Source organism: Neoarthrinium moseri, assembly GCF_022829205.1.
Source record: "Neoarthrinium moseri strain CBS 164.80 chromosome Unknown scaffold2_Wmoseri_CBS_16480, whole genome shotgun sequence".
Classification (NCBI taxonomy): Eukaryota; Fungi; Ascomycota; class Sordariomycetes; order Amphisphaeriales; family Apiosporaceae; genus Neoarthrinium; species Neoarthrinium moseri.
Window position 1 is genome coordinate 261,641 of NW_026055116.1, and position 16,617 is coordinate 278,257.

General features: G+C 50.8%; 8 protein-coding genes across 8 annotated transcripts; 2 read left to right on the forward strand and 6 right to left on the reverse strand.

The window, feature by feature from the left end:
• Positions 1–359: 359 nt before the first annotated feature.
• On the forward strand, positions 360–1,653 carry JN550_000835 (uncharacterized protein; the record flags this gene model as incomplete). The annotated part of the gene is made up of 2 exons (XM_049320310.1): positions 360–1,191; positions 1,241–1,653. 2 exons carry the CDS (start codon positions 360–362, stop codon positions 1,651–1,653), a joined length of 1,245 nt encoding a protein of 414 aa, XP_049176741.1.
• Positions 1,654–1,782: 129 nt separating this feature from the next.
• JN550_000836 (uncharacterized protein) lies at positions 1,783–3,656 on the reverse strand (the record flags this gene model as incomplete). Its single annotated transcript, XM_049320321.1, has 6 exons — positions 1,783–1,956; positions 2,019–2,145; positions 2,193–2,863; positions 2,916–2,994; positions 3,054–3,469; positions 3,522–3,656. 6 exons carry the CDS (start codon positions 3,654–3,656, stop codon positions 1,783–1,785), a joined length of 1,602 nt encoding a protein of 533 aa, XP_049176742.1.
• An 886-nt stretch (positions 3,657–4,542) lies between these two features.
• JN550_000837 (uncharacterized protein) lies at positions 4,543–5,902 on the reverse strand (the record flags this gene model as incomplete). The annotated part of the gene is made up of 4 exons (XM_049320332.1): positions 4,543–5,143; positions 5,193–5,330; positions 5,381–5,815; positions 5,871–5,902. 4 exons carry the CDS (start codon positions 5,900–5,902, stop codon positions 4,543–4,545), a joined length of 1,206 nt encoding a protein of 401 aa, XP_049176743.1.
• A 1,523-nt stretch (positions 5,903–7,425) lies between these two features.
• Positions 7,426–7,917, forward strand: JN550_000838 (uncharacterized protein; the record flags this gene model as incomplete). The annotated part of the gene is made up of 1 exon (XM_049320343.1): positions 7,426–7,917. One exon carries the CDS (start codon positions 7,426–7,428, stop codon positions 7,915–7,917), a length of 492 nt encoding a protein of 163 aa, XP_049176744.1.
• A 282-nt stretch (positions 7,918–8,199) lies between these two features.
• JN550_000839 (uncharacterized protein) lies at positions 8,200–8,790 on the reverse strand (the record flags this gene model as incomplete). The annotated part of the gene is made up of 1 exon (XM_049320353.1): positions 8,200–8,790. The coding sequence occupies one exon, from the start codon at positions 8,788–8,790 to the stop codon at positions 8,200–8,202; it is 591 nt and encodes a 196-aa protein (XP_049176745.1).
• A 481-nt stretch (positions 8,791–9,271) lies between these two features.
• Positions 9,272–10,996, reverse strand: JN550_000840 (uncharacterized protein; the record flags this gene model as incomplete). The annotated part of the gene is made up of 1 exon (XM_049320364.1): positions 9,272–10,996. The coding sequence occupies one exon, from the start codon at positions 10,994–10,996 to the stop codon at positions 9,272–9,274; it is 1,725 nt and encodes a 574-aa protein (XP_049176746.1).
• A 357-nt stretch (positions 10,997–11,353) lies between these two features.
• Positions 11,354–12,743, reverse strand: JN550_000841 (uncharacterized protein; the record flags this gene model as incomplete). The annotated part of the gene is made up of 2 exons (XM_049320375.1): positions 11,354–12,509; positions 12,577–12,743. The coding sequence occupies 2 exons, from the start codon at positions 12,741–12,743 to the stop codon at positions 11,354–11,356; spliced, it is 1,323 nt and encodes a 440-aa protein (XP_049176747.1).
• Positions 12,744–13,550: 807 nt separating this feature from the next.
• Positions 13,551–16,448, reverse strand: JN550_000842 (uncharacterized protein; the record flags this gene model as incomplete). The annotated part of the gene is made up of 5 exons (XM_049320386.1): positions 13,551–13,765; positions 13,817–14,509; positions 14,564–14,648; positions 14,740–16,145; positions 16,205–16,448. 5 exons carry the CDS (start codon positions 16,446–16,448, stop codon positions 13,551–13,553), a joined length of 2,643 nt encoding a protein of 880 aa, XP_049176748.1.
• Positions 16,449–16,617: the final 169 nt, after the last annotated feature.

Below are 16,617 nucleotides of genomic sequence, written 5' to 3' on the forward strand. Positions count from 1 at the left end.
TAATAGACGATTGATCTGCGAGGAAGGCTGGTTGTGACCCCCGAGGTCTCGCCAGGGGTTCCCCAACACTAAGACAGCCACTGGAGACTTCCCCACCTTTTCCGCTTCGTGGAAAATCTTTCTCCGCGTCTACCCCAACAATCCCCATGTCTTCCCCGCATAAAGGCCCAGGTAACTAATTTGAAATGCGGATTTTCCTAGGAAACTGTGCATTAACTAGCTATCTTGGTGGGTAAGCAAATGGATACTGAGGCGACTAGACCTATCAGTCAACCACATGTCCACGTATATAGATAATTCAAGTTCCGAGTCCCAGAGAAGAAAGCTCATGCTCTGGTGCCAGCACTGATGATCGAAAGATGAGGGCTGCTTCTGTTGCGGTGTCCACCGCGCTCTTATATCTGGCGTCCGCTACTCCTAGTTACTATAAGAACGCGACTGGTCTGCTGCCAGCGAAGACATACGCAGAATGTCAACGCAAGACGTGCAATCCACTTGCTGGATGCCCCCCTGGAACTATCTACGTCAGCAAGGATAGTCCGAAAGCTAGCTTCACGACAATCCAAGAAGCAATTGCATCGCTGCCGGATGATGAATCTGAGCATATAATCTTGATCGCACCAGGCAACTATACGGAGCAGCTTAATGTCACTCGCCCTGGTCCTCTAACTCTGCTGGGCGTGAGCGACGACCCACATCGTGACACGCCATACGGAGCAGTCGATTCGGATACGGACCACAGAAATCAAGTCCAGGTCCTGTGGGCTTCTGCAAATACCGACAACACGGGGAAGATCACCGATAATGCTATTACCACTGTCTTGACCATCGCACCTACCTGGAATGCCTCGTTGACTGGCTCAGGACCAACAGGGTTTCCCGTGCCTGACGGCACCCCATTTGGCAACAACGACTTTCGAGCGTATAACATCGATTTCCGAAACATATACTCTCAGTACTCAGCCGGTCCGGCCTTGGCAGTGAATGTTGCCTATGCCAATGCTGGATTCTATGGCTGTGGTTTCTACAGTTATCAGGATACGGTGTACATAGGAAAGCTTGGCAACGCCTTTTTCTATGATAATATTATTGCCGGTCAGACTGATTTCTTGTATGGCTTCGGAACGGCTTGGATCGAGAAATCTACTCTGGCGCTGAGGAATTGCGGTGGCGGCATCACAGCTTGGAAAGGTGAGTGATAGTAATGCCAGCTCTTGGACAACCGACTCACTGTTGCCAGGAACCAATACAACTTTTCTCAACAAGTATGGTGTTTATATCTCATCCTCTCGGGTAATCGCTGCGAACGAGTCCATTGCAACGACAATCCAGGGAAAATGCCCACTTGGCCGACCCTGGAATGCCCTCCACCGAAGCATCTTTCTGGACACATACCTTGATGCAAGTATATTACCCGCAGGCTACATCAAGTGGGGCGAAACAGATACTCGTTTCAGCAACGCTACTTTCATGGCCGTGTACGAGGATAATGGACCTGGATACAACGAAGCTGCTATGGCAGCAAGCAATATATCAATTATACTGGATGCGCAGGGGATAAAACCATACAATAGCCCCTCACAGGTTTTCCTGCAGCCAAACGGAATGCCATATAATGTGGGCTGGATAGACCCCAATGTTTATATTGCATAGTTTGAGAAGATATATCGGGGAATTCAGTAAAGGATTCAAATACACTACTAGAAATTTGTGGCCATTGTCGCCAGAACGTAACCAAAGCCTTCAGAATAATGACAACAACGTGCACCATCCGTTCAGGGGCTAAAGAGAGTGAAGCTTGGAATCTTTGGTCATGCAGCGGAACTTCTTCCCAAACGGGATGAAAACAGCAAGACCTAAAATTGAGAAGCCAACCGTGAGCGCCATGAGTGTAAGGATAGGGCCAAGGAAGCCATCCTTCGCTGCCCAGTCGTTGAAATAGAATATCATACCAAACTATAGTCCCGTCAGCATCCCATTTCTTCGATAGTCCAAAAAAAAACACTGATTTGACTTACACCAAAAGTGTTTTTGATAATGGTAGCCGCAATCATGATCTCCCCAGGCAATGCCTTGTAGCAATCCACAGCATAAGCGATAGCAATGCTCGGGATACCAACGACTTGAATTCCGACGAGCATATAACTGCAAACCATTAGACAAATAGTTGCCAGGGATACCATTTGACTCACCCAGCGATGACAATGGTAGGCCATGGCCAACTTCTCTGATACCCTACTGCTGTAATGACCATACCCACCAAGCTTATAATCAGGTAAGGAATGAGCGCTATCAAGCGGAATTCGGCTTCGAGCACCCCATTATTCTTCCTGGCACGCCGTAGAGCAATCCAATCCGCAAGCGGCCCAGCTGTTACCAAGGCAATCGCCGCTCCGACTACGAAGGCAAAGTTCACGAACCCGATCTGGTCAGGGGTAAACAAATACGGCGGTGCTGCAAAGACCTGCGCTTGCGTAATGTTCAGAGCGAGTAGAGAGTTCGATGCAAAGCCCATGGCGAAGGCGGCCCAGAGCACAATTGGGTAGAACAAGATCTGAATGGGCGATATGATGTCCCGGAAAACCGATTTCGTACCATAGTGAAAGCGCGCGCGAGGAATGACAGAGAATTGTTCCTTCGAAGGTCGTCCACTATGAAGGACTGGGGGTGCTGTAGCTGTTGTGGTTGATAGACGGGAAAGGTCGGGCTCGGACGGGTTTTCCTCCGGCTTATCTGTTGCCCGAGACACCTCGACCACTGACACGGCAGACGAGCTGGCAGGAGGGCGATTGTATTTGGTTTCTGGGTGTGCCGCAAGCACGAAGATAAAGCTCACTACTTGCAAGATAGTGCATACCCAGAACTAATATGTGTGATTAGTATTTTCGCATGTCAAATACGAGGTTCACACTTACAAACCACCTCCAGTTGATCTGAGATGCGACGGCACCGGATATGATTGGTCCGATAAAAAGACCCATGAAGTATGCCCAACTGTACATACATGTCAGACATTGCCAATTGGCGGTGTTGCAACCTTTGGAATGACTCACAAGTAGAAGGTCATACTCCGTCCTCGCTGGTGCAAAAAAAGGACATCGGCAATGACCATCGGCATCAGGCTCTCATTGGCGGCAGCACCTAAACCAGAAATTACACGAGCGCCGATGAAGCTCGGGTAGCTGGTTACCAAACCCTGCCATATGTTGGCAAGGATGCAGATCAGACCGCAGATGATCAATACGGGGCGCCGTCCAAAGACATTGGCTGCAGGGACGATTAAGAAGTTGGCATACCCCAGAGTGATAGCTGCAGCGCCGAAAAGCATATTCACCTCGGGCAAGGACTTTTGGAACTCTTGCTCGAAGATCACTGTCAATGGTGCAATGGATAGCGGTGTCATAATTGTCACGAAGGTGAACACGAATTGATTGGTGATGAGTATGGTCTTCCATGTCGGACTCCAATTCTGTTTGTTCAATATCAGGATCCTGTATACCTTCCCTAGGGTGTTAACTTACTAAAGGGTCATCTTTGTTGGAGGTGGGCTGAGGAATGAGAATAAGCTCGCCTCTGCCACTGCCTTCAGCCTCCCGACGTTCTTTGAATACGATATCGGTCCCAGGAATGACATCTTGCTTCTCAGTCGGAGCCATGGCCGTGTGGTTTACCAAAGTCACCTATTGAAAATTGCAGTAGGGTGTAGACGAAACAGCAGCATGTGGTGGCGCTGGTCGCACATCTATATATGTTTGTGTTGGTGCCGTCTCCTATCGCATCCAGGCCCAGTGCTCATTAGGTCTTATGCAGCTGTACGTGGGACCCTATATTCAGTGCCTTGATATCTATCACAGGCAGATCCTCCTGCTTCACGGCCAGCCACGCAGCCATCCTGTTCGATTGAACTGTCTTTGCAACACACGGGCGGTTGAGAAGAAGGTGGTTCCTATTAACTAAAAACGGATTTGATTTATTGGCTGGATCTCCGAAATGAGTTTTGATCTAGACTCCCTACGGTAGCCAGTCTGACAAAGCCTGTCCATAATCTCAACTTATTGTTTGGCGCTTGGTAGCCGCATTCACAGCCACACAAGCCGGAGGTCCGATCACCGCTCCGAGGTGGAAAGTTTAGCCTCGTGGCTCACCCTCTTTCTGAACTCTAAACGGATTGCTATTTGTGCCATTGAAACCGGCTATGGATTCACGTATCTTTCCGCCCGATTGAATCCGTGGGGATGATGACATCTGTGGACACTTGACAAACCTCGTTGATCTGATCTAACGATGTTGATCTCCAGTCGGCCACGGTTGACGATAAACGAATACTGCCACAACCTATAATGCGCATGGAAATGGATAAACAGAGAACAAAAATGGTTAGATGTTGCGTAGATATCAGTCGTAGCCACCGCGCCCATAGTTGTTCCGGTCAGTAGCCACGATGTGCTTTGTGCCTAAGTTTCGAACGGTAGGATTTCAATCCTAGCATGCTGACAGGATGACCCCCAAATAATCTTAAAATGCAGCAGGTTGTGCAGAAATCTAATAGTGTAACTGCCGGTTCACCACATTAATAAGTGGCTGCCCTGCACCCAACCTATCCAAATTCAGTTCGAGGATATCCAGGATCCGTGGCATCAAAGACTGCGTCTGCCAGCTCACGTGTGGAGTTATCAGCAAGTTTGGAGCTTTCCAAAGCGCATGGTCAGAAGGAAGTGGCTCCGGATCTGTCACATCTAGAGCCGCACCTCGGATCTTGCCGGACTCCAAGGCCTGAATCAAGGCCGTCTGGTCTAAATGCCCTCCACGAGCGATGTTGCAAACGAAAGTTTTCTTCTTGCTTAGGATCTCGAATTGTTCATGTGAGAGAAGGCCTTTCGTCTCTTTGGTCAGCGGAAGACTCAAGACCACGATGTCAAGATCTTGCGCCAGGAAGTTGTTGATGGCGTCCTTGCTAGCACCGTGGAACCACTTAGACGGAACCAAACCATCAGGATCGCCAGTTCCGGGAACACAGTATGAGTCGTCCTGTCGTTTCTCGGGCGTTGCCTTTTCACTCCGTGTATAGGCGTAGACCTCCATACCCATGGCATGGGCAACGCGGGCACATTGCCTTCCAATGGCACCGTAGCCAAGCACACCCCTATCTAGAGTCAAAAACGGTACAAAGATGAAAAGATCACTGCACTTACATCCGAGCAGCGGTGGAGTCTTGCACAGTGGACCGAGTGGGCGGCTCCCATTGACCAGTCTTCATCTGCTCTGTGTAGCGCGTAAAGTGATGCTGGTGCGAAAGCCATGATGCGATCACCCATTCTGCAATTTGTGGTCTGAGAATCATGTCAGTTACGAGAGATAGCGCAGAGCCACTCTAACTCACGCATGTGCCCCATTTCCACTACAGAACACGACTTTCTCATTCTCGTACGTTGGATGTCCCGGCCATCGATCGACACCCGCAGATGGGAGTTGCACGAATCGTACAGTAGAGAGCAACTCGGCGGGAGGCGGTTGGATAAAGGGACACAGCAACGTGACGCCTTTCCAGACCTCGTCGCCTAGCGACTCGGGCTTCTTGAAAGTATGATCCGGGTTCAAAACGTTGACCCATCGGATATCTAGACCCGGGTGCTTCGCCTTGACCCGCGAAATCCACTCATCGTTGGGCTCTGTAAAGAAGAATATCAACAGCACATCATTGCTCATGGATGGAAGTTCCGGTGGTGCCGACATAGTGGATCTGGCAGCGGCGGGGATAGCGCCCGTCTTCTCTGTAGGGTTAGGAAAGTGCAGTCCCAGGGAAGAGGGGGTGGTGCTGCAGTTGGTTTCTGCTTCTGGCGGCTGGTTGCTGATTGATGGAAACGACTTACATTAAGCAGGAAGGTTTGCTCATTCGAGCCATTTTCTGCGATTTTTGCCTCGCATGAAGGAGCCCCATAAGTCTACTACAGGAGGTTGAAGGCAGCGCACGCCATCTGGCGTATTCCATAATGGCTGACCCGCTGTAGTAGCTCCTTATCTCCCGCGATATGGAGGGATGCGGCCGGTGAATGAACAGCGTGGCGGGGTTAACGGGCGCTGCTACTGGATCCACCGGTTATCATTGTCGGCAATGGCAATGATGATGACTCGAGGGCTGACATGATCAGTGCGACACTCGAATATAAACACATTCAAGAAGCCAATCGGCAACGGAAAAGTGACACGCGTGTGCTCTACAATCCATAGGCGTCATGGCTGGCCGTTCGTAGGAATGGGCAGTGGTTTGACCGAGCGACATGTCACAACTAGACTTTTGCATCGGCGTTTATCTTTGGCCCTTGCATCAGCTCCACGGTTGTACATACACATTACCACATTACCACATAACCAAACCCTCCATCTGTGGACTCTCCCGAACCTGCCAGCTAACGCCGCAAAAATCAGGTAATTTGCGCGGTAGGTCACCATAGTATCTTGAAGTATTGCAGTCATGGAATTATCGGATATCCAATCCAGAGCTGGCAGGGTGCCGCCTTGGGGCCTATGCGGACAGGCTACGCCACGCAGATATCTAGGTAGACTTCCACCAAATTGAGTTACCTACACAGATACTCTTTATAGCCCTGGGCAAGATCTAACTCGTGCTATCTAGTGATGCTTGATCAACAGCCTCAAATCTCGTCACCCCCTTTCGGGCAAGCCAGGGTTGGTATTATGAGCGATCTTTTATTGTTCGTCCTATGAATGCGAAGAAATATCAGCTTGTTATACCGGCAGATAGACTGTTATATAAGTAGAGCTTGGTAGTGGGTTCATGATCATTCTCGCTGATGTCCATTATCATGATGTGCTGCATGTTGAAACAAGCACGTGATATGCAGTGCAGACTGAGGTATGAAGGACGAAATTATTGTACTCCGTACAATACTCCAGATTTGCGGTGTCAAGTGCCCTATGCAAGTGTTCTCACGGAGCGGCACAGGCCTGCTAGTAAGGCATGATCAGCGATGTGCTGCGGCACGTACAGCCACAGTAGGCGTACAAGGGCACTACTGGCGACACCGTTGAATCCTTCAGGACCCAACAGCAGCTTTTACATGAACATGATTGGTTCGCAAGTGTGTGCCTGGGGCTGAGACCAGCAACCCGACGTCATGCCATATGATAGTTGTCAAAACTGGCCGCACAAGACTCATGACAATTGACTGCGCCTACGTACGCCAAGGTCGATGGGCAGTTTATGGGAGGCGCATCGGTCGCAAGAGAGCGATGATTGTGATATGGATGAGCGGGTGATCTGTGGTGCTGTGCCACTCCCTCTCGTCAATCCACAAGACAAATACAGCGCAATGGAATGAACTTCAGAACCTGCTTCTGCTTTTCTTTTGCCTCTACCTTTCACACGATACAAGACTCGGCTTTTTGAAAACAACACAGCACAATATGCCAGCTCTCCCGAATCTAGCTGATGGCGCGCTCAATCTGTTGTCCTCGGGCTCCTCAATGCTTGAGCGCCAGGTGACCAGAAATGGCATCGTCGCCCGATACAGCACCAGCTACAACGACGATTACAATAGGGCTCGGACAACCATCAGCGGCGGCATCATTGCTGTCATAGTTATTATCATTGTCGTAGTCTTAGCAGTCTGCATTGGCGGCTGTTGCTTCTACAACCGCTCCCAAAAACGACGGCAACAACGCCGGGCTGAGATGAGTAAATGGCAAACAGACCACCCCAACGCCATGGCCAACAACACATCCTACAACGCCTATCAGGCTACCTCTATGGTACCCCCTCCGACTTATACCGGCGTTACGGAGCCCGGTGCTGCACACGTCGCTGGTCATCATGGTGCAACGACCACGGACAACGGCGGGGGATATTCAACTGGCGGTGGCGGTGGCTCTGGTGGCGCTGGTGGTACTGGTGCATAATGGCTGGTCTTGCATTGATTTTATGACAAGAGGGCGGCTTTTGGAGATACATGGGTTACGACTGCCGGCAACGAATGATAACAGCACATCATGTAACATCAAGAACCTGGAGCGGACTCTTCTGTATTAGTAGAATGTTGAGGCTTAAGGTCTCGGAAGACTTTTAAATACCCTATATCGCGTTGATATTTCCATGAAATTCACTGTCAATTTTAGAGAGGTGCCGACTCAAGTTCAAAGTGACACAGGCAGAAGAGTAATTATGAGTTCGCGTGTGCATCGTTATAGTAATGAATCTACCCCCGCGTCAGTTTTAAGTACCTTGTGGATAGGGATATGTGGGCTCACGGTCTGGTCCGCACATCCGCTCGGGGTTTGATATCCATAGGCACCGGTGTTAATGAACAATGCCTGGTTTTTGCAAACCAGCCAGGCCGCAAGGTTCTGCCTCTTGACCTCTGGCGTGCTCCACGTTACGGCGTCACCTTGGAAGACAAAGGTGCCGAATGGGTTCTTGGTCGTGTTGAACCAGGTCGCCAGTGTCCTCTGGGTGAGGTCCGCGGGTTTCTCAACGTTCAAGTATAGCGGGTCGGCGCCCGTGCCTATGTTGGCGATGAGCTGCCCATCCTTGATATTGAACTGCCCTGCGGTTGTGTAGGAGTCGAGAATGGCAGTGCCTGGCTTGTACGCGGGCTTTGTCTGGAGGTACTTGTGGAAGTTGGGCGAAGCGACTGCTCGAATCCAGTACCACCCAGACTGTAAGGTCGTTCCAGGCCCAGCTTGTCGTTCAGCGATGTTTGCGGGTGCTTCCTGGCCCAGGGTAGCGGCGATGCACGTGAACCATGCCAGTACTGCCAGACGAAGAGTATACATCTTTGTTTGATGCTTTCAAAATTTGATAGATGGTAAACTCCACGAACGAGTGTCACAGGCGTGAGAGAAGCTCAAGATGGCATTTTCCTAGATTCTTGTTCTTGCCTAGGTCAGCTTCTAGAATGGCATTCAGCCGCCCATATAAACCGCGGACTAGATCGGTCCGTAGCGTGCAAGGGGTAAACGTGATCAGGATTGCGTTGAGTATTGCGGCTTCGCTGCTAGTTGCGGAAGGAAAGGAATTGGTTGCATGCGGAATACGGGCCGTGATTGGGGTCCAAGGATGGTTTCTGGCTCCATTTAGGCTGAACCCATCGCCGGAGGGTGGAGTGGTCAACCTACCTGGCACAGCGACACACGTCGGTAAGGCAGACACACATGCATATCATTGACAACGGCTATGGTAACCGAGAATTGGATCCATTGGGACGCTGCATAACTGGCTTGAACTGGACCTGAAGACTATCCATAGTAGAGAGTTCTACCACAATGGCCAAGTAGGATCCTGAGCGATCTCCAGCTGCGCACGGTGAATGCGCTGTTCCTCAGGATCATCGAAGTGCATCATGGCTGATATCTTCCCATCTTCCTCCGGCTTGATGAAGTACGGTCCATCCGCGTCACACTGTGTGTAGTTGGCGGGAACCGTCCCATTGTACAGAAACTCCCTCACGTGCTTGGCGAGGCAGGCAGATGGTACGGAAATGCTGCAATGCCCATACCCTCGAACCTCGATGATCTGTGAGCCCTCGAAGGCTGCATTGGCCGATCGTGCAGACAGAAGGGGGCACACAGGATCGTATGTGGTGGAGAGAATGAGCAGAGGGTGTGCCGTTTTGACGCCCATCTTCTGAACAAAGGTGTGTGTCTTCGGAATACTCCAATGCTGCTTGATGTAATACTCGCCATTCATCGAGGGAGAAAACATACTTTGGTTCATATAAGGTACCAGGTTGTCCAGCATGGTTTCCCGGTCCTTCGGCCAGTGCTCCGGGCCAGCGGTACCGTCGTTCATGGTTATGAACATGAGGGCATCCCCCAGTTGGCCCCAAGCCGGACCTTGAGCATAGGACAAGAACGCCTCAGTTGCATTGCCATTAATCAGCTTTTCAAGCCGGTCTGCAAGCTCGTACCATAACGTCGGCTTGTATAATGCGGGGAAAATTCCGTTAAATAAGACTTTCTCCCGATTCAAAAGCCCATACACTGTGTTGTTCACGTACACACTTACGGGCTCTGAGAGTTTGTCGACTGACGACAGTACTTTATCTCGAAGTGATTCCTTGGATTTGGCAAGTGAGGATAGGGTGCAGTTCTTGCCAGCTTTGATGCATTCATCGAAGAACCCAAGTAATACATTCTCAGTGTCGGCTAGCGCCTCGAGGTCGAAATTGTTCTCGAACCAGTCGAAGTTGTTGGCAACTCCATCAATGATGACACGCTCGGATCTTTCGGGGAAAAGGCTCGCATACGTTTGGCCCAGGATTGTTCCATAACTGAAGCCCCAGTATATCATGTCTTGTTGTCCGACGGCATCGAGGATACTGTTCATGTCGGCAGCAGTTTGTGGGGTGTTGATGTACTTCCCATGTTCGCCCATGGTTTCCTGGCATGCTTTGACGTAGTTTTGAGACCAGGCAAAGGCCTCGGCGCTGTCCTCGATGACTTTGTCGGACCGTACGGCACTGAGATCACGCTTTGCCTCCTTATCCGGGTAACAAGATGCAAGCGGCTTGCTACCATTGACGCCCCTGGGGTCAAATGATAACAGGTGAAACCCTTCTCCAACGATGGCATTCAAACTTTCTCCCCGTCGGAAAAGAAATTCGATACCCGACCCTCCCGGGCCGCCGGGGTTCAGAAGAATATTTTGAGTCGCATCCTTGCCCCTCAGCCTGATGAGAGGGAGAGTAAAAGTCTTGTTGCCCGAGTTCTCGGGGTTGAACTGATCCATGGGCACTTCGAGCTCGCTGCACTCAAGTTCCCTGCCATTCAAATCGCCACAGGCCTTCCAGCTGATACTCTCGCCTGAGTATCTGACCAGCCCATCGTGATGGCACAAATGCGAACGCCATGAAACGTGCGAGGTAAGTTTCCAAACGGCGAACCAGAACAAGGCGCCAGCGGTGAAATATTTCCAGAAGCTCCGTGGCTTGCTAGTGGGCCTCCTTGGACCCTCGGTATTAGGAAGATGCTTCTCATCCATGGCTGCAAATGGGGATAGCACTCTCACTTTGTGAACATTCCATGGTGAGCGAGCGCGTGTGCGGCAGCTTATGTATCCCGCGCGGCCGGGTGGCACAGCCAGTACATCCTTGCAAGATTAGCGTGGATCATTCCTGCGATTTGGCGGGGCTCGGAGTTCGGACCTGCCACTGCCTAATGGACCACCGCAAGTCGCTGTCTTGAGAGACCGTAACTCGCTATGAAGATAACGCAAGAAACGAAACGGGGAAGTTACATCGTGTCATTAACCAGCAGCATATCACTAGAGCTCAATTGCGGCTGCTTCTTCGATGTTGCTAGTTCCGAGCTCCGAGAGCTGATCATGGTGATGTCCTATTCAAGTCTTGACGAAGTAGTTCATCAAGGTATTTGATTGCTTCGCAGCAGTGTCTTTCCCCCCTTTCTTATTAGGACTGTTCCCATCAGGCTTCTTCCCAATTTCAAGGATGCTCATCAATTCTTCAAACTCTGCTTTTGGGACTATACCGCCGCTGGCTTCCTTGTGCCCTCGAGCAAATGATTCGCCCAGCCTCGCGCGCAGCGTGGGGTCGGGAGCCTTGTCGGCAATGCTTTTCAGAACCTCGATGATGTTAACAGGAGGATCACGAGTCCTAGCACTCCGCGGTATGCGACACGAGAAGTTGACCATACCCGGGAGATAGCCTTCGTTAGCCACAAGGATAACCTCCAATTTGGGTGACTGTAGGTGGCCTGCCCACCGTGTTGCTATCACAGGGTGCACCTGAGCCGCCGAGTTGATCCGGAATATGGCTATCCTCGCATCTCCGGAGAACTTGGGGGCCGTGTGAGTGCATCGTTCGACTTCTGTATTGACTTCAGCCCGAGCAGCGAGGAGGTCCTGGTTCTTCAAGAGGTCCGCCGGGGCCTGCGCCGCCGTGAGAGCTCTCCACGCTGCTGGCACATCATAGGATGCTGTTCGGCGGGGAGCATTGATGAGAGACACTGCATCATTCAAGGCTTTCTTAGTGTATGCCTTGAACGTTGGTTTCATGTCCGGGAAAGGCGGTTCCCACTTGAGCGTATTTCCGAGATCTCCATGAGTCCCCATGACACATAACCAGTCACAGGAGCTGCGGACATCGTCGTGCAGCCCGCAGCATATGTGGTATGTAAGCAAGGAACTCGTAGCCACTGGCGGAGAATTGCAAGCCGTAACATGTTCAGCGCCTGCAGGGAAATCCTCGTCCAAGGCGTGGTGATGGTCGATAACCAGGGCCTTATGAGATCCTTCAATGAGCGGTGGCGACTTTCGTGACCCCTGATCCAAGACAATGATATAAGCTGGCTCATGGGCAGCCATGGATTTCCTCTGGCTTTGATCGTGAACACTGGCGCCTTTCATCAGAAGATGCGCTGCTATGAGTTTCGGATCAAGACCAAGCCAGATGAGGGTCTTTTGCAGAATAGCACCTGAGGTCAGACCATCTGCATCTTTATCAGGGACTATGAGAGTCTTCTTTCCAGCCGCAGCACTGGATTTTGAATGTCAGTTGACAGCGCCAGGTGCTTACGTACAAGTTAGCATCATGAATTCCGTACCATTCTCGAATGAAGTCCCTAGCTTTTGTGATGGCGTCTTCAGGGGCCGGCCATATCGCTGTTCCGTGTTCGTCTCGCACAGAAGGGGTTAAGTGATATTCGGGAACTTCTGCGCGAGCTTTCTTGGCCTTTGGTGTTTTGGGGTTTGATGGTGCGCCCCTTTTCATCGTCCTGACTGGGCTCCGAGTACTCAAGGAAGATGAGATCTTTCTATGTAGCAATGCGTGAACCAGAAATGGGGGTCGGATTACGCTCATAGACCACTGCGCTGATCTAAAACTGCGCGTAATGATCTGTGTCATGAGGTTCTACTTGTCGAGTGATGCACAAAAGGCTGCGCTGCACAGCGAATTAGCGGACGAGGTACCTAGGTCTGGTAGAGCTACAGCGCCGAGTGACGTCAATGACACCGCCCTGACACGGTTAGGAGCACAGACTCCTGCCCTAATATATAGCCTAACACATTTACCACGCTACATTGAAGACATAACACATCCCCCGTAGCGACACATGGATCTTGGTTGAGACTGAAATACGAATACTTCTACTGTGCATCACATCGATCCCCAGAGTCGGCCCTGCTTGCCTGCTCATTTGTCTGGCCAACAACTTAAATTCATGCCTACAACCACAACTGTCGCCTGCAGTAGGGAATATATTCGCCCGAGACCTCCATGATTCTTTGCTATCGCAGATGGAAGGTTGCTGGCCATGATAACATGTGATAACGATCGGCGGCATCATATGTACAGTATATATATGAAAAGGGTATCTTAAAACACTAGTACTAAGTATTTCATATCTCACCTGTAACCTCAGGGCAGATGATCGCATAATCCTTAGATATCCAACATTCGCCAGTAGTACCGAAGTTCGCCAGACCCAGCCACAAAGGAAACTGTAGTGCACAACGCTTGGAAGGATCGAGCGGTGTGAACAATCACTCTCTGTGGCCTCCATACCAACTATAGCCTCTAACGTAATTCGAAGCTACTGCCAGAAGACGAGATGCTCTTGGAGTGCCGTATCTTGAATAGCCTTCGCGAGTCTTTCTTTGTGGTGGCGCCGAAAGCCCCAACGGAACCTGGAGGGTCCCTGATCGAGTCAGGCTTAATATGTGAAGATGGGAAGAACCCAGTCCTCCCATCTTTGGTCGTCCCAGACCAACACCATGAGTCGTGACTCAGCCCTGCCCCATGTCAGCTATTGGCTTTCAGCTCGTCGTTCTTGCGTTACTTACAGCTTACATTGGTCAGGACCGTGTTCTTGTCAAATGTTAGCCAGCCAGCACTTGGGTGCTTGGCCTCCCATTTCCACCTAGACGTCACAATAACGCCGTCATTGTTCGTTCCAGGGAGTCGTATGTCACTCTTAGGTGGCTCTTCCAGAGTTACGAGCTTGGCTGGGAATGAGCCGCGGACACCATCATGCCAACCGAGACACCACTTGCCGCCCCATTCGTTCGGAAACTCGACGCCGATAATCCTAGCTCCCACAAGAAACTGCAGCACATCTTTCCGTCCGCTCGGGTCTTTCATAGGCTTCTCAAAAGGTTTCTGGGTATGACTCTTTACAGCGATAGCTGTGGGTCGCTTGGAAAGTAGGCTTGGCTCCGAGGTCATGGAACCGGCACGAGGTGGCTCTGGAAGGTGAATGTCGTACGAATTTGCATACCTATCTCCATCTTCAAGCTTGCCATACAGAACGGTGACACCTGGTACTTCTGGAAGGGGCTGTGGATGCTGCGCCAAGTGCCGAAATAGTTGTTCCTGTGACGCGAAAACAGTGGCATCTCCCTCGCGTGGTGTATGACCTAGATGGGTACAAAAAATGCAGCCGTACAAGGGTGAGGATTTGCCTCCAACTGACAGGTGGGACTTGTATAGGAATCGGATGCGAAAAGACACCCCTTCCATTGAGGAACGGGCCTTAGCTACAGTCGATTCGGTTAGCATCGGATGCAGATCATGGCGAGTGCGCTACTCACGATCACTTTTACAATCCCTCTTGAAGTCGAGAAGTGGTTGATGAAATTTGCAGTTGCTGCATTGCATAACCGGTTTCTGCGCATTCTGGTCGCTAGAATTAGCCATACATGCCTATCGGTATATGTTTTACCCTAGGGAGATTCAGGGACAAGCCCGTCTTGCTCGTATCACTTACCAGTGGAACGTAGTCCATCGCATCCATTGAAAGCGCGGCTCCGGTTCTGGTATCATGGCAACCATTGATACCGCTCGGTCCAGCGTCTAATATAACGGTGGTCTTCGTTGCTTCCTCGATGCGACCATCCCTGAATGCCAAGGCACCCTCGCAGAAGCCATCCAACTGCTCAAAAGTGCTGTCATCTTCTATCCAACACTTCTCCTCCCGAGTGTACCAGATGGGCTTAGGGTGTTGTGCTGGACGCGGTGGTGAAGCTACGACCTGCGTACTGATAGCAGCGTCTGTAGACTTTGTATGTCGATGACCTAAGAAATGTGTGACAAACGCAGGCGGTTTATCTTCCACAGTAGAAGCATAAGGGATACTGATAGGTGTATGGTCGAGTGACGTTCGTCTTTGCGCATTGGTAGCCAATAATGGATGCTGCTTCACGCCGGAAACCTGGTCAATGGGACTTGATGTCATTGGCTTTCCATTTCGACTAAGACCATTATGGTCGAAGACAGAGTGTGAATGTCTTCGCATCCTGTCATGGGTAAATTTCGTTACTGGAGACATGTCATCGACGACTTCTGTCACGTGGTCTGTCGTAGAGTTCTCTGGGATCGTCTCCTGATATCTCCTAGTGCTTTCGAAAGTGAATCTGGTTGTAGTTGGTGATTCATGGCCGTCCGCACTTCCTTGTCCAGCCGCGGCGTCCACTGAAAGAGCCTCTCGGCGGATTTGGTTGTCTGCAGACACGGCTTGGTCATTAATCCATGCTGTAGTCCAAGGTGTCTTTGAGTCGGATCCTGTTGTGCAGTGGGGCTCAAGAAGTCTTGGGCTACTTGGCTCACTCAGAAGATTCTCAATCTCGATCCCCAGCAACTCCGAGTAGTCAGAAGGATGATGGGTATGATATCCTCTGGTAGCACGCTCCGGTTGACTCCATTGGAAACTTGGTTGAGAGTACTGGCTATCTGAACTACTCGTTGAAGGTGCCAGAGACTTTTGTGATTTCCTCGTGCTCATTCTCCGCAGCAGATTTGCTTCTCCTGGAGAACTCCTGACACTGCTGGACAATGCACGCCCAATGTGTGGAGTAGTTCGCGCATTTTGACCCAAGAGATGAGTATCTGCACGATGCTCCGTTCGAGTTGACGGTCTTGGTATTGAGAGTGGCTCGACTCGACCTTGTGGCAGTGGCGGTAAGGGTGGAAACCGCGACGCAGAGTAGGCAGGGGATACCGGCGCCTCGTCATCAACACGCAATCTCTTGATTGTCTCTAAAGCACTTAAGGCAAATGCCTTTGAAGCCGTCTGGGCTAGAGCGAATTTCGTGGCATCGAAGGTGTCCGGCTGGATATAGTCATCAAGGTCATATAAAACATCTTCTAGCTGCCTTTGGCTTTCAAAGATTCCATCTGGAGGCCAGTCAGCGAACTGTGGACGTGCGCATCAACCTCGAGGGAAAGTGGATTACCATTCTGTCGTATTGCTTCCCTCAAAGCATCACCATGCTTCTCTAGGCGACCGAGTATCAAGGGCTGTACTCTCTGCAACGCTCTCTCGCCCTCCCGAATGACTGCACGACCCGCTTTCAGCATTGCCTGGCATAGCGCTGGGTCGACATCTTGTGCTGTCTCGGCATTGGCAATGGCCTCATTTCCACGCTCAATGAGTTCCCGGAAGGGCTGTATGATTAAATCTTCGACCTCAACTGCCATTATAGTATTGTGCGAAATTTGAGCTAAGCGAGCATTGACAGCGACGGCAGTGCAGGTATAGGAAACATAAAATGTCAACATCTCCAAGGCAGAGTTATGGGGTAGCACACGTAGGGCCCATTGTCATGTGTCAATGCCGAAGCTGTCCCCGGTCGGTTTCATAGCGAAT